The sequence below is a fragment of the Ictalurus punctatus genome, chromosome 27 (assembly GCF_001660625.3).
Source record: "Ictalurus punctatus breed USDA103 chromosome 27, Coco_2.0, whole genome shotgun sequence".
NCBI lineage: Eukaryota > Metazoa > Chordata > Actinopteri > Siluriformes > Ictaluridae > Ictalurus > Ictalurus punctatus.
Window position 1 is genome coordinate 13,564,439 of NC_030442.2, and position 24,950 is coordinate 13,589,388.

Below are 24,950 nucleotides of genomic sequence, written 5' to 3' on the forward strand. Positions count from 1 at the left end.
TCACTGAACGAGCGCGAGTCCACACATGCGCGTCAATCAAACGGCGTGCGATAGAAAGGAAGCGCAGTAACTAACTAAAATATTCATTTTGATCAAATATGTTGTTTGATGCTATGTTTATCGATATTTATAAGCTAAAGTAATTGTGTTTATGAGAGCAGTAACTGTAATGGGGTTATAACATGTTAATTGTATATAAATGTATGAAGTGTCAATAAAGTAACATGTTACGGTGTTCAAATGAGTGAATGTGTGCGTTACGGCAGAACATTCTACCTCTTACCTGTTAACACTTTAAGTGATTTAACTTCTACTTTAAAGCTTATGGACAATCAGTTGGTTGGTTTTTTTTTTCTCAAAATATTATGTTAATATTAAAAAATCCTTTGCAAAATGTATAGCATAGCCCACATAGATACATTTAATACATTTTTCATAGCCTTCAATTCGCACAATGTTTGAAGAACAACATCGGGCTGAATGTGAAATAACGTGTGTGCCCCACCCCCCAAAAAAAATTCCAGAAAATAAAAATTGGCTGTTTAATCAGACTAATCGATTAATCGAAGAAATAATCGACAGCTTAATCGATTATAATAATCGTTAGTTGCAGCCCTGCTAATATTAACCTGTGATTTGCCTTGTAGCCGGGACTACCGTCAGAGCTGCTGTTGTAGGAAATTAATGAACACCTTCTGGACATTGAATAGTTAGAAATCAAAGTAACTGCTCATTTATATGATTAATAATGGATTTGGATTGATGACTGTTGGGTTTCTGTGCAGAAATGGGCTCGTTGGGTTCGGGGAATTGGGCTCACTGGACACTGAAACCCTCTCTGCAGATATATGATTCATGTTTGCGTTAATTAAATATTGCTTGACATGAGCGGATATGAGACATACCCGGTGCGATTCAGGAGGAAATGCTACGTTTGCACGTCATGTTTGAGTAGCGATGAGTCATGAATGTTAACGAGCTCTGTGGTGTTTTAAATGGTCTGTGTGGTTTTCCCCACTTCACTCTTCAACTCTTTACTTTTCATAATTACTCGATTATATTCATATATACGTGTATATATAAAACCCCTTCCCTACTGTTCATCCTTTTGCGTGTGATACTGTTCCCTTTGTCATCGCAATAACAATCAGTGAATTTAAATGAGGGAGACTGTGCAAGTCCTAACCTTTAGACTAATCTCCCATTCTCAGTTTCTGAATCTTTGCTAATCTCCAACTCTCAGTCTCAGAACCCTCGATAATCTCCTAGTCTTACTCCCAGAACCTCCACTCGTGAATTAGTACTGCAAAGCAAACCGTCCTTTATTAAAATGTGAAACATGTCGTCTAGGAGTGCAAAAGAGTAGGTAGATGTGGAAAATTAGGCTTTTGGCTATAAATTATGTACGTATGGGACGATTCAGTTGTTTACAGCTGGGGTGGGTTTACGCTTATGGCGTATTTATTTGCGTTTAACTTCCTTTTTTATGGCTGAGACATTTGTATTCCTGTGTGTGTGATGTGTGTACTTGTGCCCACTTACTCTCTCACCTTGATTGACTTAACCACAGACCACTAAGAGTAGCTATTGATGAGGTATGTGTGTGTGTGTGTTTTGTGTTGATCTCTTTGCTTTGTAGCCCAAATCCGCTGAGCACATCCTTGAAGCTCTGGATTACGGAAACAGAAATAGAACGCAGCACCCCACTGACGTGAACGCCTCATCCTCTCGATCTCATGCCGTATTTCAGGTAAATGGCCGTCTAGCCACAGCGCCAGACGAAACACATTCTCTAAATGGACATTCTTATAATGGAACAGAAAAGTTGCAATGGCTAGTTCGCCATCCTTTTCTGTGTTTGTTCTGTATATTTATTTATTTATTTATTTATTTTTCACAAATATGTGCTAATACGCTGTTTATCAAGGACATTTTACTCTAGTATTAAAAATGTACTTTATTTAAATGTATATTTTCATTCGTACACCTCCTTTCCATATTCATATTAAAGGCTGTTATTTTCATAAGGAATAAAACACAGGGGTGTGCTGTTACCGGAAAATAGTCACTGAGCGGGTGGTGTGATGTGGCTCAATGTGACGTGGCATTACTTTAATATTTTCTTATAACAACTCCTCCCGAGAGTGTTCTTCCTCTTACAGCACAGCAGGTTGCTGACAATTACAGTCATTTTTATCCATTAGTTACATTTAATGTTTAATGCGTTACACAACAGATACAATATACAATAGAACAAGTAGCATTCCAAGAGAGTGGATATTTACTGTAACCGCACTGCGACCTTTCACTGTTCGTATCCCTCCACATCTCTGTATCCGCTACATAAAATTCCAGTTCAAGAGCAACAGTTCGTTACGTTGAACCCGTTACTACACTTACTACAGGCTGTCAGTCAGTCTGTGTGTTGCATGGCAACACGCAACACTCTCTCCAGCTGTGGCCTCTTCTGGAGTTATTTTCATTTCATCGGCGCAAGAAATAAACGGCTCACGGCCACGCTGACATTTAGTGTAACAGCACTCTTGCTCGTATGATGTTGCTTAAATAGACACGTTTCTTTGTTCAATACATAAAAAATGTCCTTTTATTATTATTTATTATTATTATTTTGTTATTAAACTTTTGACCGGTAGTGTATTTGAATGAATTATAATAAATAGTTATGAGACAGAGAGTGTGTGTGTGTGTGTGTGTGTGTGTGACCTGCGTCTGTGCAGCATCTCTACTAATAACGAAGCGGTGAGTTTGACGACTGTATGCAGCTGTAACTGTGTTATCATGGTTACAGGTGTTTAAAGGCAGCGCGTGATTTTATACCGCTGATTAAACTGACTGGAACTACCTGTGCTTTATACGGTTTGAACGCACACCAGAATCGAACCATGGTATAATATAAATCCTAAATTGCAGCCAGTACTACTGTCTAGGCTGTGCTGTTGCAGAAAATGAACCGACACTTTTTTTTGACCAATCCGATTTGAGAATCCAGCAGCGAAAGGTTAACGTAAACACGCTCGCTCTGAAACGTTAGTGTTTCTATAGAAACCGCTCATATAGAGGGACTTGTACAGCAGCTGCTCCACATAATCTAAGACTAATAATAAATGTCACGTTGTTTAACAAAGTAAAACATATTATCGTTCACGTGGAGATGTTTTTAAGGAGATATTGTATTTACTTAGCGTTAATGGGTGGAGTCTCGGTTGTAAGCACTTTTTAACAGTGCGAGTTTCCCAGCGCAGGACAGAGGAGTTTACGCTTTCTGGTTTCTTGCTAAAGTGGCAGGCTACTTTTTGAGAAAGAAAGAGGGAGGGAGTGAGATCCGATTGAATGAAAGAGCGAGGGGGAGATCTGATGGGGGGAGAGAGAGAGAGAGGCTGATGAGGGAACAGCTGTTAATCGCAGCTATAACGTAGGTGAGAACAGGAACTGATTTGTCTCTCGGGTGTTCCATGACATTAAATCTAACTGTAAACCGTTAAAAAGCGTGACGTGTTGTTCATTAAGAAACTGAACATTGCGAACGTTGGCACATCACAGCGGTGTAAGTGGAACAACACACTCCATGACGGACCGTGCTGTTATACAGACACAATGCACTTCCGGAGTAACAGAACTTCACTTGGGCGCTGCATCAGCACATCCACCCTCCCCACTGGGTGCATTATTTTTGTAAAACAGCACGGTCTGTCATGTTATTTCTTACATAACAAAGACCCTTAAGGTCTTTTACACATGTAGACATGACTCATTCATTCTTTCTTTTTTTTTCTTCTGCTTGTCTTCCTGGGCAGATCTACCTGAGGCAGCAGGATAAGACGGCTTGTCTCAATCCAAGCGTGCGTGTGGCCAAGATGAGTCTGATTGACCTGGCTGGTTCGGAGAAGGCCAGCGCCACCAACGCTAAAGGAGCTCGCCTCCGGGAAGGAGCCAACATCAATCGCTCTCTCCTCGCCCTGGCCAATGTCATCAACACACTCGCTGACCCGAAGGTAAGGGTCACCCGCACAGACAGAAATGCCCACACTGAGCAGGATCCTAGTGGTGACACTGTTTCTACTGCCAAGTGAGCCATAGTGTGCCTAAGTGCCTTGTTTCCAAAGCACCAAGTAGGGAAATTGGTTGTTCAAACCCTATCATCACAATCTCCTTTGTTAACATTTTGCCAAACTGAGGCTTTTTAACCTTAAAAATAAATCTTAAAAATAATCAAGCTGAAATAATAGCACTCTGTTTCAGGATACGTATTTAGCCCTCGTTTTTTGTGAACGTGAGGACGTCAAAGACTTTTATATATGAAAAACAAATAGATTTTATCCCCTCCAAATTACAAGGGTGTCTGAAAGGTCACATGTACTTACATGTACTTCGTTTTGTATTTTCCATATTTACAACATGTGCTGTGCATGTGACTTTTCAGACACCCTGTAGATCTCTCAAGCATCACTATATTATCATTAATATAAGTAAAAAATGTTTAAAGCAGTAACAGCGATGATGTAGAATGCACTAGAAGTAGGACTGGGCGAAATATCGATATCGTGATAAATGATTACGTGATACACCTTACTGAGATATCGTTGGTATGGTGATGTATTTTTTACGTTTTTTAATTATTGCAAATTAAATCGTACTGAATGGATGCTGTTGATTTTGAAGTAATCTTTTTTTTTTTTTTTTATCTTCTGTGTCTTTGTAGGCATTAAAGAAAAGTATTGTCGAACTCAATTTAACGTGTTTTTGTTTGCAGGCAGTTTGATAGCTACATTATATATCCTGATACACAATGTGTATCATAGAAATGTCCTCAAGTAAGGTGATATGATATTTCTGTTATATCGCCCAGCTCTAACTAGAAGTAGTTGTAGTGAGCCAGTATGGGATATTCAGACTTGTTTCAGTTCTATTTTTCATAAACGGGAAATTTTTTTTAAAAAATAATTCCTCATTTTAAAATAATGTACTATTGCTTATTCTATTAAATAAGGATCAATTGAGGAAAATACTCTACCGGTCACAAGTTTGTGGACCCTCGACTGAAATGTTTCTCATGATCTTAAAAACCTTTTGATCTGAATGTATATGATTAAATGTGTGAAATCGGTGTTGTAGACAAAAAATATAATCCTGCCCGCGTATTCATTTCTTTCATTAGAAAACTAACTTTTTATTTACAAAAAGTATTTTTTCAAATGGATTACTCGGAGCGAAATATCCAGAAAAGCAGCCAATGAGAGTCCAGCGTAGGTGGGAACTCCTTTAATACTGTTTAAAAAGCATCTCAGGGGAAATTCCTCAAGAAATCGGTCGAGAAAATGCCAATTTCTGGAAATTCTAGGCAAAAGGGGGTCTACTTTGAAGATTCTAAAATAATAAGTTATTTTGATTTATTTTTTATCACAACATTCCCATAGTTACATGTGTGTTACTCCAGAGTTTTGATGACTGCGGAAAAAATAAAGAATGTGTGTGTCTAAAATTTGCCCGGTAGTGTAAGTCTTTAATAAGTGATTCAATATTTAAAACTTTTTTTTTTTTTTTATAAAATGTTTTTTGATAACGGACAATGGATTTGAACTCCCGTGTGTCACTCTAAACATCCTTTGGCACCCAGACGGCCGGGGTCAGTCGGGTTTGCGTCCCAGTGCGGCACGCTCTTCCTGGCATCCGCTCCCAGGATATCAGTCTCCGACTCTGCGCTTCTCCTTTTGGGCTGAACTGATGCTATCTGCACTGGGAGAGCTACACCTCTCTTAGCCTTGCCTCTATTGTCTACACTAATCCCTCTCCTCAGGGGCCTCTGTTTGTGTGTGTGTGCGTGTGTGCGGGATCCCTGTCTGCGCACTGCTTTTGGCTCCAGTACGCCGCCGCCACACACTCTGTGTTCAGCCCTATCCGGATTTTCCCGTGCCGAAAGGGATGGAGAGTAATTTATATCCGATCCCATTAGCGCGTGACTGCTATAGATTGTAGTCTCACAAAATGCTGTTAAATCTGCCTGTAAGTGTTTCATGTCATTAGCTGTGATAAACTGCTTTTCTGTTTGTTTTAGAGGACTTGCCACAGCTCAGCTAGAGAGCACGTTGTTTTTCTTTTGCCCTTTTCCTCAATAGCATTATGCAGATAATTGTTTTATTCATGGTTTACAAGATCCACTTTGCCATTTGTCTCGTACAGTAGGAATGTGCGAAAATCATTACACGCCAAACCAAATGATTAACTCTATATGCAGAATACACACAGATGAATAAATAAAAACAGGTTTACCATAAACAAGTATGTGAACTGTGAGCACAATGTAATGAATTAATCAACATGTGTGTCAAATCTTAGAGACAAACTTGTTCTAATGGTATAAGCTGTCCTAGGTTTATGTTGTTGCTTAAGCAGGAGAGGTAGTTTTACTTTAATGTTCACGTGGCTCGTTAGGATTTAAGGTTACGGTTAGGTGCTGGTTAGTGTTTACGATTTGAAATCGAACAGAATCCATCCACGTTGCTTTTGTTTGTTCAAACTGATGCTGAGTTTTTCTTTGATTCATTTGTTATCGTACCGTCTTATTTTTATTCATGTTTAAATTTTTTAGTATTCGTTTGTTTCATAGCGTTCACTCCCTGAGATTCTTGTCATGTAGTGATAGAAATCAGTTGGTAGTAATTCGATCTGGTCCAGGTGACCTCTGACCTTTACCCATGGCTTGTGATACTAATTAGAAACAGGCTGTGGTTGGTTATTTGTTTGTTTGTTTATTTATTTATTTTTAATAGAGTGTATATGATGAGGGCTGTGGGTGTGTGGTGCAGGTGATCCCTCCGTTAGAGCTTGATCATCAGAACCACCCTTTGTCCTGAGTCGTCTTTGTCAGTGGTACGATTTTTGCCCTGTGTGGGGTAAATGTTTCAGTAGCAGGTAAACTCTCTGAGATGTGCATGGGAAATGATTTTTCTACTCCTAGGCACCTCTGAAGGACTTTTTGAAAGTTGTGAGTTTGCTTTCGCAAGCCGACGTCCAAGTCATTTTCTCTTGTTTGTTCGCTTTGTTTATTTGCCTGAACAGCACAGAGCCTTGTAAGGCTGTCTTATAATCTTAGCTGCTGTGTTGGGTGGTGGTGGTGGTTGTTTGTTTGTTTTGTTTATTTCCATCCAGGGTGTTTGCTTTTGTCCAGTACTGTGGTTAGTTTATGAAATAGCCTTTCCCAAGAAGTCTTATGCTGGAACCGAGGTCGGCCTTAAAGGTACCAGAAGTGAAAGTCACTGTAGTAAACATGCACTAATAAGCTCGACTCACAACTGTAAATAATATTTTTTTTTAGTCATGTGGTACAGCGGTAGAACTCCTTCTATTTTTAGTATTGTTCTCCACTTTGCTTGTATTTCCTCATTTGTAAGTCGCTTTGGATAAAAGTGTCTACTAAATGAATAAAATGGAAACGTAAAAATGGTATAGTTCTTGTTTAAGTTCATTCTCCCCAAAAGCAGGGTTTTTTGTTTTGTTTTGTTTTTTAGTGTTTTTAGGTATATTATTTTTAATTTGCATGATTTATATCTTTTGGGCAGCTTTTCGCCATAACAATATGTCTCTAGTACTCAATACAGCATCATAGTATGTCTAGATGCTGGTGCAATTAAAGACGAAAATATTTAGTGTGTGTTAGTGTTCGTAGCGGAGGGGAGTAAGGTGAGCAGGCTTGTCCCTGTCTCTGGGCCTCACTGCAGTGTGGGTTTGTGGGTATTGTTTTCATGACATCCGCATACATTAACCTGTCACACAGACGTCTCGTCTTACCCACACCCGAAACAGGCGGCTCGTACACACCGAACACACACCACAAAGACAAACATGGCCTTCTCCTTATAGACATTTAGAGCCGTGCCAAAACATGGGGTTGTTCAGCTTGAAAATTTTTTAAGATAAGTGATGCTGTTGTGGAAAATTTTAATTCATGATAAGTATGTGGGATATTTGTTTAAAGAAAGAAGACTAGGCGTTGTAGACCAGTAGATGTCCGAGTCGGGCCTGAGAACCCCATTTTGCTACAGTGGTGGAAAGAACAACACGCCATTTATCAAAGTGAATATATTATTATTGAGTTCTTATATTTATTGTATTGCTTGGCTGGTCTCTAGTATCTGATTGGTTTAATCCAAACCTCAATAAATCAAAACAAGAAGCTCATAAACAGTGTCTGCTTGAATCTGTTGTGTTTTTTCGGCGGAAAGTTAAGGGCTAGAAAGCTCTGTAGCTCGAACGAATAGTCTAAATGTTATTGTACACCCGTAAATAATGTCGATGAAATAAATCTGTACTGAGGCGGTCCAGTTAAAGGGTTCCCCAGCTGCAGAAGTTTCGAGAGCCTCTGCTGTAGACAACCATTTGGGCGTGTTAATTTAGCTTTGCACAGTTCGTGGATTTTTATTTTATTACAGGCTTTAGCGAGAAAATGGTAAAAATGTGGTCGTAATCTGTTTCTTTTAATTACAGCCTGGTGTTTTCCTAACTGCAATGAAAATTAAATCAACTGTAAAGTTATGTAAACTGTAATGTGTTGCTTGCTTGCTCACGCTCGTTCTCTCTTTCTCAGCCCACTCTCCTTCTATACACTCATTACACACCCGTCGAGAGACACATCAGTCCCAAATGCAGCGTGTAGTTGTACCGAATAAGTTCCCTGTGAACTGGAATCGCCCAGTCCTTCCACCTGGAGCTGCTGCCATATGTGTATGCAGGGCCAACAGCTTCCTTAACACACCCAGCTGTGCAATAATTTGGTCATAAAACCTCATGCTTGTTGAGTTTTCAACTGAGCTGTGGGATTTTGCTTGGTATTTTCGAACCTGAGATTGCCTTGGGTCAGCTGCTGTGAAATGTGACTCACTCCTGCGTAGATACGCAGAGAGAAAAAGAAAGAGGGAAAAAAAAAAAAAAGACATGTACATCCTTTCGAACCGTGTATTACAATACAGCACTAGCCAGTTCAAATCAATAGGCTGCCACTGTGGCCATGTTCAGGAGTGCACTTTTAACGAGTACGTCACGCCTCCTGTCTCGGTCGGAATCTGAGACCTGGTTTAAAAGCAAATCGTGCGCTTTTCATTTACAAAGGTGTCTGTCGAGCCATATCTTGTGAATCTAATATTGCTTGTGGGATAATTGATTGATTGCTTTTGTTTTTGGTTGTTTTTTTTTCCCCCTCCTTGTTTAGAGTAAGAAGACTCACATCCCTTACAGAGACAGCAAGCTGACGCGGTTGCTAAAAGACTCTCTGGGCGGGAACTGTAGAACCGTGATGATCGCAAACGTTAGCCCGTCATCGCTATCGTACGAGGACACGCACAACACACTCAAGTATGCCAACCGGGCCAAGGAGATCAAGTCCGCTGTAAGATCATGTCACACACACACACAGAGCACAGATTATAAAACTCACCCGCTAATAAGCATATTAAGTTATTCATTATTAATTTTTTAGCAGCCAGCCATTGATGTACGTCCATGACCGACACAGAGCCACAATTTCAGGAACAGCAGCATGAAATTACAATTGAAATGTTCTCAATTCTATGCAAATTAGGTATGAAGTGTCAAGGCTATAAATCCAAAACGATTGACTCGAATGGTTTCTCAGACCAGTCCTCGTTCAGCATCGCTCCACATCCCCGCTCACAACTTTAGTTCCTACTGTTTAACGCACAAAAATGGAAGACAAGCTTACAACCTTGGTTTCTTCTTCTCGTATCATGCATGGCCTGTCATTAATGCACATCCAACAAAGTTCCATGAAGCCTAGCACGAGAATCTAATCACGCAACCAATTTTCTCACTGATTAGTGCATTATTTGATCTGTTTTCAGACACTTGGCTTTAGGAGCTAATATTTATATTGCTACTTTTGTTTCTCATCAGGATTTAAAAAAAAAAAAAAAAAAGTCTGGAAATTGAAGCAATTAACATATAAAGGATGAACTTCTTCTTTCCTAACCCCTTGATTTTTATTCATTTATTATTACTAAACTCGAGTATTTCATACGTAAATTAAACCAGATATTTATAATATTTTACACATGTGAATGCACACATACGAAATCCATCATTAAATACTGTTTAAGAGTCGTGGGAGTGAAGACTGAACATTACCGGTACAGGTATGAGAAAAATGACCCTTCAACAACAGAAGACCACATCGGGTTCCTATCCTGTCAGAAAAAAAACAGGAATCTGAGGCAACAGTGGATACGAGTTCACCGAAACTGGATCGAAAAACAACACCTGGTCATTTTCGATGTCTACTGCAGCCTTGGTGGACAGGACTGGAAGCCTGTGTGCTCTGCTGCTGCTGCTGCTGCTGCTGTAGTGAATTTTGAAACCACGGTTGTAAACAGTGGTTATTTGAGTTACTCTAGCCTTCCTGTCTGCTCAAACCAGTAGGGCCATTTTCCTCCAACCTCTCTCAACAAGGCATTCCCGCCCTCAGAACTGCCTCAACAACAACTACAGCATGCCAAAGTCACTGAGATAACGTTTTGTTTTTATTTCTTGTTTACCCCCATTCTGATCTTCAAACATTAACTGAAGCTCTTGACCTGCATGATTTTATGCATCGCACTACTGCTACATGATCATCTGATCTGATAATTGCTTGAATGAGGAGGTGCGCAGGCGTTTATAGTGCTATTATAGTGGCCCGGTGACTGTGTATCTGAAATGTAATAATTACGCACTTTTCTGTCATCTCTCACACAGCTGAAAAGTAATGTTGTGAGTGTGGACAGTCATGTTGGACAGTATGCAGTCATATGTGAGAAACAAAAGGCTGAGGTAAGGAATTATTTGTTTGTTTATTTATTTATTTTGGTCATGTTTACATTTCTCATAATTACTCTCTATTGTGTGTCCTGCAAGGAGAATCTTAAATGCAAACATACATCATAGGTCTCATAGCCTGTACTGTGTATGTGTGTAAATACGGTTTGTTTCTTTTGACAGATGAGATGGATAAGGTAATTCGAACGAAATGCATGTTGGTTGAGACCAGGCTAAGTGTGTCTGTGTGTGTGGTTGCAGATTATGCTGCTGAAACAGAAACTGAAACAGTACGAGGAGAGGAAGATGGAGCTTCCTGCCTTCAATCTAATCTCCAGCCAGAAAAGAGTTGAAATTGTGAAGTAAGCCTGCATGTGCATGCACATCCTTTGCCGTCACGCAGACATGCCGGGCATAGTTTGCAGGAAGCGGTGTGTGGCATGAGCCCAGCGTTTTTGTTTGTTCGGTTGTCGTTTTATTGTATGTCGTGTGTAACGAGTAACTTCTTTTCAACGCCGTCCTTTAAAAACTTTTAATACGTATCACTAATCGATGAGTAAGACTACACAGAACAAGACTCGAGGTCACCGCATGCGGAGGTCTCTGTTTCTCGACATTTTTCATCAGACCCGCCAGGAATGGAAGCTCGCGTTTTTTCTGTTTTAATTATTTCCCTCCAGCTACTTATTCAGAGATGGGAATTTATCATAACGTGGCAACGCGCCCTGCTCGTCCCTCGCCAATTCCGTCTCCCCGTCCGGCTGCATCACGAGGCGCTCGTCAGCAAGTGCTGCAGCGCCATCAGTGAGACGGAGATAGAAAAGCGAGTTGGGGGGGCGGGGCGGGGGGGGTGAGAGTAGGCGGCGGAGGACTGAATGAGTCCTACTCCTACGCATTTTCATTCACCAGCATTAGAATTCACAACTGGGAGGCAGGCGAGGGAGACAGAAGGGAGGAGTTCAGCAGGGTGGAATGGCGGCACACTCCTGCCTGCATTCAAAACTCTCCGTACACAGAAGGCTGCCGGTGGCACCACTGCACCTACGTCACACTATTGATGACCTCTCTTGCTCACTCTCTCTCCTCTGTTGCATTTAAAGCATTTTTCCCCTCACACGCTCAACTCCCACCTACGCACAAATACCTTCCTGCGGTGACTGTGTGGGTTCTGTGTACGTTTTCCGGATAGGAGGAGGGTACTCGAGCGTTAACCGAACCTAGCGAATGAACTCAGAGTTCCAACTGTAGCTGAAAACTTGGATTGCGGATCTTCAAAATGTCTCTGGCCACCGGAAACCGCAAAACTAGCACGTTCATCTGAATACGCAACGATGCCAGATATTTTGACCGAAAGCTTCTAGCTGTTTGTTTTCTAACCCTCACTGTGTTCCTGTTATTAAAGGCTCTTTTCAAACAGCGACGGCACAGCACTAGAGAAATTGTCCGACACCGAGCGCACAAAGCCCCAATCGATAGCCCAAACAATGTGCAACAGAACACAACACCCTCTATGTGCGTGTCTGTGCTTGGCATCCTAAAATCCATCTGTATGTGACATTCAGGCTGTGTTTCTGTTCACTGTGTTTATAAAGGGTTCACGATACAGCTGGCTTTAGAGGGGCTGTGAGCAAGTGAGCGCATGTAAAAAGAAATCTCATTCACGTTAATAGATTAATTTTTAATTTGGAAACATCTTGGTTTTAGTCAGCTTCTTTTCATGATACAGTAGGTACAGTGCTTACTGAATAGCATAGTATGTTTAACTCATTAACTGTCAGGGATGTCAGACAAATCCTAAATTTATTAGCTAACCCACCTTGCAAGTAAAAGCTGCTCAATCTTGCGATTTGGTTGGCCAGGAACCCATTTAACTAGGCTAAAAATTGTTAGTTAATGTAATGTTATAATGTCTGGAAACTAGTTAGTAGGGGTGTAAACCAGTCCCTCCAGGATTTTGCGTTCGCAGAAATTAAGGCGAAATCAAGCAAATCCGGCAATTTTCGGAGGAGCTAAGAAAAATTGACTGCAGATTTTCAACAGGTTTGGGCCGAGGCTCGTCGTGTGACATCGTCACAACACGCATTCATCCAAAGCCCTCTTCAAAATCAGGCATTTTTGGCCACAAAAATCACAAAATAAACTCCTGTATGGACCATAGACTGTAACAAAAAAGTTGGACGACACACAGTCACTCTCTTCCGTTGTAGAAATGTCCCAATATGGCACTGACATCTCCGAGCCCGTTTCTGCGCGCTAGTGGACCCGGAGCCCGTTTCTGCGCGCTAGTGGACCCGGAGCCCGTTTCTGCGCGCTAGTGGACCCGGGGCCCGAGTCTGCGCGCTAGTGGACCCCGAGTCTGCGCGGTAGTTAGCATGAAGGGGAGCCGCGGTATCAAGGTCCCGCCCACACTCCCACAGAATCCATCTCAAGCACACGCCCCTGAACTGAAATGAACAGTTATGGAAATGTAGAAATTAAAGTTACAGCTCCAATTTCCTACTGAAGATCCTGAAAAGTCCGTTGGTGCCTCAGTGACTACTTTTGCTCAGAGATGCGAATCAATCACAACTGTCAAACATGATGTCACCCCCCCCCCCCCCCCCCCCCCCCCCCGGTTTTTATAGCATCAAATAACTAAGCAAAATCAAATTCATTTAAAAAAACGAACACTTGAGCTTGCATCAGCGTGATTAAAAACTACCTACAATGACAGAAACCATCTTTGGGAAAAACATTTATTTGAAGTGTAATTTGATTGTTTAGTTTGTCTCGCATGCCATTAGATTACATGGAGAGGTCGGGGTTTATTAGATTACATGGAGAGGGGGGGGGATTATACCGCATCCAGCCGCCTGGAGACGATCGAAATGTTTTGGCTTCACTTTTCAGGACTTGTGCGGCAGTCTTGGTATGGACTGAGTAAACCTCAGGCTTCCACACGATACGATTTCAATCCATAAGGCAACAATTCATCTACCTAGAACAGGTCCTTCTACCATCAACCAAATCCAATGTGTGTAGTGCAGCAAGTGGTGAGTGAGTAGCTCACACTGTAAACACAGCATCTAGGTGTGTCACAGAACCATGAAGCATGTTTAGTTTAAACATATACATGCCAAACTTTTGATTTGAGAAAGTCATTAAGGAGAAGGGGTTTCAGTAAATCCGCTGCTTGGAGACACCCAGGCTACCGAGTAATTCACCCATGTTCACTGGTTCAAATCCACGTCAAGTTCAGCTCTCTTCTGATACAGCCTCAGTGCCAGAAGAGAGCCGTCGTATACATGTGGCTGTCCTTCGGCAGATGCTGTTTGTCTATGCTACCGGTTTACCCAGGCTTCCACACCCTCTTCATGTGGGAGTAGCTGTTGACTTCAAATAAACTAGTTCTATTGTACTCTCGCCATTTTCAAGAACGACAGAGGTTTTACGTTTCTTTTCTTTGTGTATGTTGCTTTGCCCCGCAATGTTTGGATTTTCAACAATACTATCATTGTTTGGTATGTTGGCGTTGTTTATATAACCACATGATCCTTTAGTATGACATAAACATCCAAGTGATAATTATGACAAATTATACAAATCTACATTGTAGCGCTGGGCTTTCGACTAGAAGCCTTGTTAAATAGTGTTTGTGTCGTGGTGCAGAATGTCCGAGTCCCTGCGCAGCGCATTTGCGGCACGGCTGCTACTGCGCAAGGAGCAGTTGGACATCGAGAAGCAGTTGAAGGAGAACCGGCTGAGGCTCGGTCACAGGGAGGAGTGGCACCAGCAGGGCATGCTATTCTTCCCAGATGACAAAGCAGAGAAGGTACCAGTTTCACCCTTTTACACACACTGCCAAGCATAAAAATGAGGTTGCACGAGGTCATGTTGTGTTTTTACATTTTTTCACTGGCTTTCAAAAGATTAGCTCAAGCTGTGTGGTGTTTTTTTTTTGTTTGTTTGTTTGTTTTGTTTTTTGTTTGTTTGGTTGTTTTTCTCCCCCCAGTTCTGGGGGTGTGGTTGGGGGGCTGTGGGATGTTGGGGGCAAGTTTATGTCAGGTCAGGTTATGATGATGTCATATGTGCACTGACTGGAAAACCTGAATTCATCTAGTGAGGATTTAACATTTCGTGTATGTGTTTAGGCCACCTGTAAGTACGAGCGTAAGCTGGCGTCTCTGCAGTCTCATCGGCAGCACCTACAGAGGCGTTTGGAGGAAAGCGGGAGGCGCTTCCAGGAGAACGAAGGTTGGCTCCACCGCCTGGAAAACGAGATGAAGCTGCTTGGGCACGACGGACACACTCCAGAGGTCAGTTCCAGGGTCAGAGATCACAAGCTGCATGGGCTTTCATAATGGCAATAGTTTGTTTGTTTGTTTGTTTGTTTTCCGGTTGAGGGATAATATTTTCCTCAGATATGGATCTGCTTCCTTGTGTAGAAACCACGAAAAGGGTTTTATGTTTGCTGTTTGTTGTTTAAAACGGGTCTACATCTGAAGTATATGCGGAAGCGCTTGAGTGGAAGCCAAAAGATAACCCGCTAAAAATAAGAGAAGAACTGAGATCAATGCTCCCTACTTTGATATCTCTCTCTCTCTCTCTCTCTCTCTCTCTCTCTCTATCTATCTCTCTCTCTCACGCTCAGCTACTTCCTGAATCTATACACCTCACTCTGGCTTTCTCTCTACCTGTCGTTCTCTCTCTCTTTTCTTTTCCTAGAAGTAAAGCATCATAGCGATTCTCCCACCAGTCCAATGTTCCGTGATCTGCTTGCGTTTCCGTCTCCCTGCGTCAGAGGATAGTAACAGATTCCTCAGAAAGCACATTCGCAGAGAGCAAGTGAAAAACAAAGGCCACACTGAAACAAATCAGTGGAGCTGAGACCTGCCGCTATTGTTTTTGTGCCAGAGCTTCTCTCTACTGGTTTCTCGGTATAGATGAGGGATTGGTACAGTTTGATCCCTTCTAGGCCCAGAACCCTCCTCCTGCTGTCTCCTTGTTCTTGTATGAGCCATCCACGTCAGTGCACTACCCCCTCTTCACTCACACTGCTGTTTATTTTTCCAGCCACCTACCATGAGTGCTTGGGAGACTGGGCTCCTTATTTATTTATTTATTTATAAACCTGTTGTTGTTGTTGTTGCTGATGTATATTCTCTGAGAAATCTTAGTGATGCTGCACAGTTAATTGCATTTTAATTGTGATGTGTTTAACGACAACTGACTATATTGAGGGCTTGGCTGAAGTTAGGTAATTGGCTAACATTAGATTTTAACGTATATCCACTTGTCTTTTTTTCATGAGCTCTGTATTCATTGTTTTAGCTCTCTGTTCTATTGGTTGACAAATTGGAGGAGGGTGGGGGGGGGGGGGGGGGTTATTTCTTCCTTTTAGCATCCGTGGAGAAATGGAGAGATATAGCACAGTATGGCCCAATATTCACTAGCAGTTTATTTAAAGAGAAAGAAATGTTGATGTCACAGCAACACACTGAGCATTCAAAGCCAGAACACCATTAGTCCTGTGCTAATTTATTTGCTTTGTGTATTTATACAGCCTATATCATCTTTTTAAACATGTCAAAATGAAACTGTCTGTTTGTACTGATAACTGTTTTCATTGGTGTGTGTGTGTGTGTGTGTGTGTGTGTGTGTGTGTGTGTGTGTGTGTGTGTGTGTGTGTGTGTGTGTGTAGGAGCTTAAAAAGGAGCTGCAATGCCACAGACTGCAGCTGCAGGTGGCTGACCTGCAGCAGCACATCGAGCACATGCGCTATCTCATCAGTTTGCAGGACCAAGAAAACAAACACACACACAAGTACGTATTAGACCCCGCAGAGTAGAAATAAGCACATATACACTAGTGGGTTCAAAATCTTCATTCACATATTATTTGATGAATGAAACACATCGGTGTAAATTATACATTCACACGAATTAAAATGCCATCAATTCAAGTACAGTTAATTTCATTTTAAATCCTAAATTAAATTTGACATTTTTGGGTTGGTGTTTTTTATTTTACAGGGGGTTGGGGGTTTTCGTTTCGTTGTGTGTGTGTGTGTGTGTGTGTGTGTGTGTGTGTGTTTTGTTTATTAAACATTGGTGACTGTCATAATATGGAAATTAGCCTTTTTTAGTATAAAAAGACAATGTTCCACAGTCTGTCTGTGTATTTTTCAGTAATTGCGCTTCATGATACTGTCTCATGCACCAGAGATTTTTCCCCAAATGTGTGAGGGTTTTTTTTTTTTTTTTTTTCCCCTCAGTATGATGAAATGATATTGATATTGTGACGCAATACACTTTTTTGAGATATCGCAGGTATCAGCACTGTTTTATAACTTTTTGAAACTGTAATATTATACGGTTAGATGTTAAAATTTTGTGCTCAATTCTTGTCGTTAAAATTGTCGTTATTTATGTATTTTATGTTAAATGCAGTACTACACAGAGAGAGGTAGTTTAACTAACCTATTTATTACGATACATATTTATCATAGAAATATTTAGAAGTTATTTTTATATGATTCTTCTTTCTTTCTTTTTTTTCTTTCAAACCAACCTCCTAGTCTCTATTAATGTTCTGTGTTGGATATGCATCCTGCATTTATTTTGCTACAGCTGCTTTTCTGTGAATAGTTGCCACTTCCATGTCTTTATTCAGATCATTTGATCATTGTGCTAAAACCTTGCAGTTCATGCAGAATGTCGTGTCCCCCCCCTAGACTGGTTCACACCCTACTTCCTGCCTACCGCCGCCAGCGCCTGGCCCTTCAGGCAGCAGGCATCTCCACAGACGACACCGAGCAGGAGGAGCTGGATCACCTAGTGCGGAGAGAGCGGGCCGTGGTGTGGGCCGACCAGGAGAACACGGAAGGAAATGCTGAACCAAACGGGTGCACAGAGAACACCTGTCTCCAGCCCATTCTGTCTTTCTCTCACCTCATCACTCACCAGAACACACCATGCAGTGAGTGCTGCGCTCTACAAACGGCAGGAAAAGTTTCTAGGCCAGCTACTGTATAATTATCAGAGGCACATCAGAATTGATTCAAGTCAGTGTGTATTCAATTTATGTGTTTACTCAGTTATTTAAGGACAAAACTCATCACACATCTTCCATAACTGAACATATGTCTGAGGGAAACACGCTCAGCACTGTTTACTTGAGGTGAAACATGACATGATATTTTTCCCTGCCTGTGCAGGGGGGCAGACAATATTCATAAAGTTTTCGTTAGTAATGACGGAAAAGCAGTGTTTTGGTTTTAATACAGAGGGTACACATTAGGTCCAAGGACATGAACTAACAGGGTGAGAAAGATCGGTTTTGATTGATTTAGTGTAGATTTTTGCATGATCAAAGTAAAACTTCGTTCGTGCTGATAGTTTAACAGTCCTGTTGTTGTAGCTTTGTTTATTTGTGTGTACAGCTGTGTGAAGTGCTTTTATCCAATGGTAGTTCTGTCTCAACTCTCTACAGGTGCCGAGAAACACACACGCAGAGTCTCTCAGCGGCTCAAGCTCTCTAGCTCACCGAAAGGTAAACGTGTGTGCGTGTGTGCCATCATTCTCGTGGTTCATGCTCGTGTAAAGTGCTGCAGGGATGATGATAAAAGTGAAACATTAATAGTCATGTGAATAATTTTTTTTTATTACATATTTGGACAAGCGAACATTTGATCCTCTTTGAAACAGTGCCTATTAATGAAGTTGATATACTTGAACAAAACCACAAGGAAAATGAGCTTTTTCAATAATTTATTTAATAGAAATATCAATAGATGTGATATTCTTCTGTGGGAAAAGTAAGAACACCCTTGTTCTCAGAAGCTAGTATTGCCCCCTTTAGCAGAAATAACCATAAATTTGTGACCACTCTTCCATTTAATATTCTTTCACTTACAAGATGTTTTCGTGGGTTTTCTTCCATGTACTGCCTTTTCAAATCCATCCACAACAATTCAATGCGATTCAAATCCGGCTTTGACTGGGCCATTCCATAACCCTCCATTTCTTCTTTTTGAGCCATTCCTTGGTGGATTTGCTAGCGTGCTTAGGATCATTATCCTGTTGAAAGGCCCACTGTCAGTTCAGCTTTAACTTTCAGACAGATGGTCTCACATTATCTTCAAGCACTCTTTGATGTGATGCAGAATTCATAGTTGAATCAGTGAATGCAAGCTGTCCAGTCTCTGAGGCAGCGAAGCAACCCCAAACCATAACATTTCCACCACCGTGCTTCACAGTTGGTATGAGGTGCTTCTCCTAAAAAGCTGTCTTTGGTCTGCACCAAACATATCTGCTGTTACTGTGGCCAAACAACTCTATCTTTGATTCGTCTGACCAGAGCACATTATTCCAAAAGGCATGGACTGTCGTCTTTAAAGGCTTTTTCCTGACACGTCTCCCACGCAGGTCAAATTTGTACAATCTCTTTCTGATTGTACAAGCATGCACTTTGGCACCAACAGTCGAAAGACTTGCTAGCAGATACTGTGATGAAATTTTGGGGTTCTTGAAGACTTCTTTTTGCATCAGACGGTCTGCTCTTGGGCTGAATCTGCTGGGACGGCCAGTCCTGGACAAATTGGCAGTTGTTTGAAATCTGCTCCACTTGTAGATTATTTTCCGTACAGTGGAATGATGTAATTCAAATAATTTGGAGATCTTTTTAAATCCCTTGCCAGACTCCTAGGCATCCACAACTTTTTTCTGAAGGCCTTGCAGAACTGTTTAGATCTTGGCATGGAGACACCACACTCCTCAATAACAAAGGGAACACCAGACACTAGATTTGAGAGGGGTATAAATAAGACCGGTTCCACCTTCACTCCCTGAGCAGGTTCTAATCACTGACAACCAATCTAGAACCCTCGATTCTAATTATATGAATTTGAAGGTGTGATAAATGTAGGGGTGTTCTTACTTTTTCCATGTGACTGACCTGTTTTTGTTTTTTGGTTAATTTAAATTGTGAAAATTACTACAAAATGTCGATTTTATGTCATTTGACAGAGTATCATCTTTATTAATAGGCACTGTTTCAAAGAGGATCAAATGTTTGCTTGTCTAAATATGTTTTTTTTTAAAATCATTTTCATGGGGTGTACTTATTTTTTCACATGACTGGAACTGTGTAAAAAGTGTCGAATACCGCTCCTTATTTTTGCCATTTTCCTTGCCGTGTGTCACAGCTCTGTCTTTGTCCCTTCAATCCTCTACTCTGTTTTCCCCACACTGCACTTCAATATACTTCAGCTTCAGTCATTAATCCAGCCTCCAGTGACGTGCGCATCACTCATGTTTCTTGTGTATGTGTGTATTTGAGTAAGAGCGAGGGAGACAGATCCATGACAGTGCCAAACACTTTGTCACGTCACTCTGAACGCTTAAAACTTACTCTTTCTCGCCAGTGATTAGGTTTTAGCAGACATTCCATACTTTTTTTTTTTGGCTTTTTTGTACTTGCTGCTAGATCGGATCCGTCATCAACATTGAATAGAAGTTGCAATTAGTTAAGTCAAATCTGCGTCCCATGAAATTAACTGCGAATGAAAAGTGGCAAGCATCGAGAACATGAGAGAAAACTGTTCCAAAATTCCACACAGAGAAAAGACCAGGGTTTGATATACGGTTCCTTTGCACAGCTGACTTAATAAATTGACACTCGCAGACGTTTAAGCGTATATTGAGAAAAGGGGAAAGGAAGAAAGAGGGAGGAACCCTATTGGGGAATGGTAGACGGCTTGAGTTATGGCTCTGTAAATCGGCCGTAATGATATTTGCTGCAGAACAGGTGTTATTCATTTGATTGAGACACATTGTGGGGAAATATAGGAACACACTAGGTCCCAGATGGGGTCTGCATTGGGTGAGAGGGAAAACCATAAAGCCAGTGAGGCTGAGAAATGATGGTGAAAAGAAATAATCTGCAGCACTGAGACCTATTAAAATCCTTATATGGCTGACTTCTAAATTGTGCATTAGGAATAAATCATAATCCTTGGCCAATGGATTTATTCTGTTCCAATCAATAGCTTTTGCTCTTGGCCTGTGCCACATTTCTCAGATTTCGAAATATCAGTTTTGTAAAAATTCCGATTTATCGTTCACACAGGAATACATTTAAGAAAGCCGAACTCTTTAAAACATACTCTAACCGTTTCTTCCTTTTGTCGTTCGTGGCAGTTTTTCAGATTTAAAAGAACGTGAAATGAATCCGGTTCTGGACCGTGCTTCTCGTGTAATCTCTTTCCTTATAATCTCCGTGTCTTTCTCCCACTCCGTTTTCATTTCATTAAGCAGTGTTTACATCATTTTTAATTACATCAGTGTTAATGCATTCTTCTTTTCTTCCGGTGATTTATTTTGCAATCTCGCTTGTTTTGTTTTCTCTTTTGTCCATCCTTCTTTGCAGTCTCATTTTCCTCTACTCTCTCAGTCTACCCCTCCCTCCCTCTCGTGCTCTCGTCCCCCCCCGTCGCGGCCCCACCCCGCTCCCCCTGCTCTTCTCCAAGTCTCATTCATAAAATCGCTGCTGAGCGGAAGAGGAGGGGACAGGCGGCGAGCTGAGGGGCTCAGTCACGTAGGGTATGAAACGCAGCCGGATCATCAGCATGGCGAGAGGAAGGGAGGGAGGGAGGGAGGGAGGGAGGCAGCAGCCAGGCGACCCTAATCCGAGCCGTTCTGTCCTCCAGAAATAGAACTTCGGGCATGTATTAATCCCATCATCCAGAAATACGGCATCCGGAGCACTCTGGCATGTACACGCACAAAACCTCGAACATCACCCTCAGCCCTGTCTGTTATTACACCGCGTTCCTCACACACAGGCTTCAATCATCCAGCAGTGTGTGTTTGTTTGTGTTATTGTCATTCAGACCCAGTAGTGACGTAGACGAGTGCTGTTTTCTATCCGTGAGCATCGAACAGGGCACACTAGGGCTCAACTCATCTCTAATATGTTTTTACTGAACCCCCCACACTCCTGTATGAGGGTTCGTGCACTTGTTAGCCATTACAGCAACATGCTGTCCTTTCAGGCAGTCCGACTTGGAGAGAGTGACAGGAGCTCTTCAAGGATACAGCTGCTGTCTTTATCAATCACACTTCCTCTTTGTATATCTGCACATGTTCTCCCCTCCTCCCTACTCTGTCCATGAGTCAGTGTGCAGCGAGAACGCGACATGTTCCAGCATACTTCAGCGCTCGATACTCAGTGTCGGACCTCTCCAACAGCGTCCAGCATCCTTAAGCCTCCCTATGCATACACACACACATCGCATGAAAACCGTTACCCATGACAGCATGTGTTTGTTAAACACCTTGCCTGGACAACACTTTCTCTGATTTGAGGTTTTTTATACGCACACACACACACACACAGTCTTTGGTTTCTCTTTCTCATCCTCGTTCTACCCTGAACTGCACTCCTTCTCTCTCCCACTTTCCTCTCCAGTCAGGTGCACTGCTACTGACTCATCTGACCAGGTGACGAAAATAGCTAAATTATTCAGTAGTGGATGCATATAGAACTACTCCGGATAGAAGCATCCGCTCTATGAATAAACTTGAACATATGGGATATAGAGTGCTAGTGTGGTTGAAGAGGGACTGGGAGTATCATGAATGAACGTGTGAGTCATCATCCGTCATCGGTGCGTGCTTGTACTCCGTGTACCATTTTAAGAAGTGAAGGGAGAGGACCTTGATCAGGATTTTGTGCGATTCCGCTCACATCGTCAGTGTTTGGGTTTGCCTTTTCGTCGATTTTTCTGAATTTGACGTAGAGCTCACGCCGAATGACACACAGTGACACATCTGCATAGTGAAAACACAGAGCTTAGCAACCGTTTGACAAATCCATGCTTTATTCCAGTACCCCATTGTTCAAAACATATGTACGACTATAGTAACATTGGTATAAATTATTATTTAAAATTGTGTCGACTGTGTAGCGCATGTGGCAGTTTGACGTGGATTTCTACAGTGTTTATACTTCACCCAACACACACCGAGCATAAAAACAGAACACAACGTAGGGATTTGCATTTTGAAGGGCACAAGTCGTGTGTGTCACAGAGCCGGCATGGATTTGGAAGCGCACACGCATAGGATTGGCATAGTATAGAATGGATAAGAGAGACGTGCGAACTTGATTGCAGTATAGCGCGCACACACAAGCGGTTTCGTAAGGTCGAATATTTTTAATCAATCAATTTGTTGGTTAAGTGTGGACTGTGCTGAAAATACACAGCTCCTGTTTAACAGGCAATTGATAAATGAATTCATGAGAAAAATATGAACTGGATAGATCAGAAATTGACTGATAGGGCACACTTTCTTTCCTCCTAATTTAAACTTAAATGGAGCTTTTTCAGAAAGCTCAGGAGTGGATGCACATCCGTTCTTTGAAAGGCCAAGACCCGTGGGTTAATGCATAGCTCTGTGAATTTCTCTAAACCTGAATGTTCTCCTGTGGTAAATTGCCTAATCAACAAACCAAACAATTTTATTAAAGCATCCATCTAAAGGAGCTGCACTAAATGTTCAGTCTGTTCAGGCTATCTGTCTTACCTAACTTTGCTTTGTATGTCACTTTTGTCTGCTTTACAGACTAAACCAACTTAACAAAGTAACTAATGTCTGCTTATTTTAGCTTATTAATTGTATTAATGCTTTTTTTTTTTCTTTCTTTTACCTGTTTCTCTTTCAGAACCTACCCCTGGAGAGGAGCATGAATCTGAAACTGTGCCTAAAATGCCAATCAGGAGGAAGCTGGCAATTTCTCCTGTGAAGCCTGGCTCAGGATGTCATGGTGCAGTGCCGTCTCACTGTCCTCCAGGCCTGCAGGAGGTGCTGGGTCAAGAGGGCGTGTACCCGCTGCCGTACACTCCCGAGACACAGGCCACTCCAGTTTCCATCCACCCTGATTCCACCTTCGACTTGGGCGGAGATGAACAGGGGGACGAGACCATTCAGGTTAACAGCACAGTAATCCTGTCTCCCAAATCAGACGAGCCTCCTGGAGGTTCAGGCCTGAGCCAACTCCGTGTCCTGCGTGCCAATAATTCCAATGATGCCCCTAAAAGGTAGGAGCGAATGAGCATCACTCGAAATGCACAATCTAGGGAAAACATTCAGCTTGGAGTGTGTGCTATATACAGTAGATCCTTCATTGGGATGTTGACAAAATGTGGTGCAAAGACAACACGGGGTTAAAGATTAAAGTTTGCTACACAGTTGTAAGATGGTCAGGGCTTTTATCCAGGTGAATGATGGAGGGTGATAACTTTGAGTGGTTTGTAGGTTGGAGATTCCATCTCTTCTTGATCTTCGGCGATCCAAACCGTCCTACATGGCCATGACATCAGCAGCACATGGAAAACGCAAGCTCAACAGGTGAGTGTTGACTCAGTAACTGCTCACTAACATGGCCTCTTGGTATATTTGTTTTATATATATGTATGTGTGTGTGTGTGTGTGTGTGTGTGTGTGTGTGTGTGTGTATGTATATATATGTATGTATGTATGTATATGTGTGTATAAAATTAATTGCCTGACTCGATTTGTATGAAACAATCAGTGTTTGTCGCTTGTCATATGAACGAAACCCGATCAAATTAATTTGTACAAATTAGAAATTTCTTAGCTGACCCAAACCTGCCCAGACCTATGTTTTGGAAACCTAACCAAGCTAGTTAAGTGCATTAAGACGGGGGAATATACCATCATATAACACTTTGTATTTGTGCTTTTGACAATAAGTCACAAAGTCGTTGGTCAATGTTTCAGCTGTGTGAAAATTTGTATGACTAGCATCTTTATTTTCTCTCGTTATGTTTAACCACGTGGTGACTTCTTGTAAAATGATGGCTTTCCGGATTCTGAAAAGATCATCTGTCACCCGTGAGCGCTAATTAAGCCTCCTAGGTTAAAACCATTGTGCAGTCGGCTGCATCGTGGTGCAGCTGATGTGTGTAGTGCAGCAGGTGGCAGGATTCAGAAACACTATAGTTGGAGCATTTAAATATTTGTTTATTTAATTTTTTTTTTTTTTTCCGAAAGTCAATAACAAGAACTTATTTGTCCTCTAGATCCACAACCAAGAATAAAATATTAATAGCCTAGGTAGGGAAT

General features: G+C 41.6%; 1 protein-coding gene across 1 annotated transcript in view; it reads left to right on the top strand.

Moving 5' to 3' along the window:
* kif18a (kinesin family member 18A) overlaps nt 1-24,950 on the top strand; it is a 32,713-nt gene that overhangs the window by 6,655 nt on the left and 1,108 nt on the right. The window contains exons 5-16 of the mRNA XM_017459206.2: nt 1,640-1,750; nt 3,816-4,013; nt 9,224-9,400; nt 10,762-10,836; nt 11,083-11,183; nt 14,470-14,632; nt 14,952-15,116; nt 16,502-16,623; nt 17,534-17,778; nt 18,292-18,351; nt 23,527-23,902; nt 24,120-24,212. Coding sequence (XP_017314695.1) covers nt 1,640-1,750; nt 3,816-4,013; nt 9,224-9,400; nt 10,762-10,836; nt 11,083-11,183; nt 14,470-14,632; nt 14,952-15,116; nt 16,502-16,623; nt 17,534-17,778; nt 18,292-18,351; nt 23,527-23,902; nt 24,120-24,212 — 1,886 coding nt within the window. The remainder of the gene's footprint in view (nt 1-1,639; nt 1,751-3,815; nt 4,014-9,223; nt 9,401-10,761; nt 10,837-11,082; nt 11,184-14,469; nt 14,633-14,951; nt 15,117-16,501; nt 16,624-17,533; nt 17,779-18,291; nt 18,352-23,526; nt 23,903-24,119; nt 24,213-24,950) is intronic.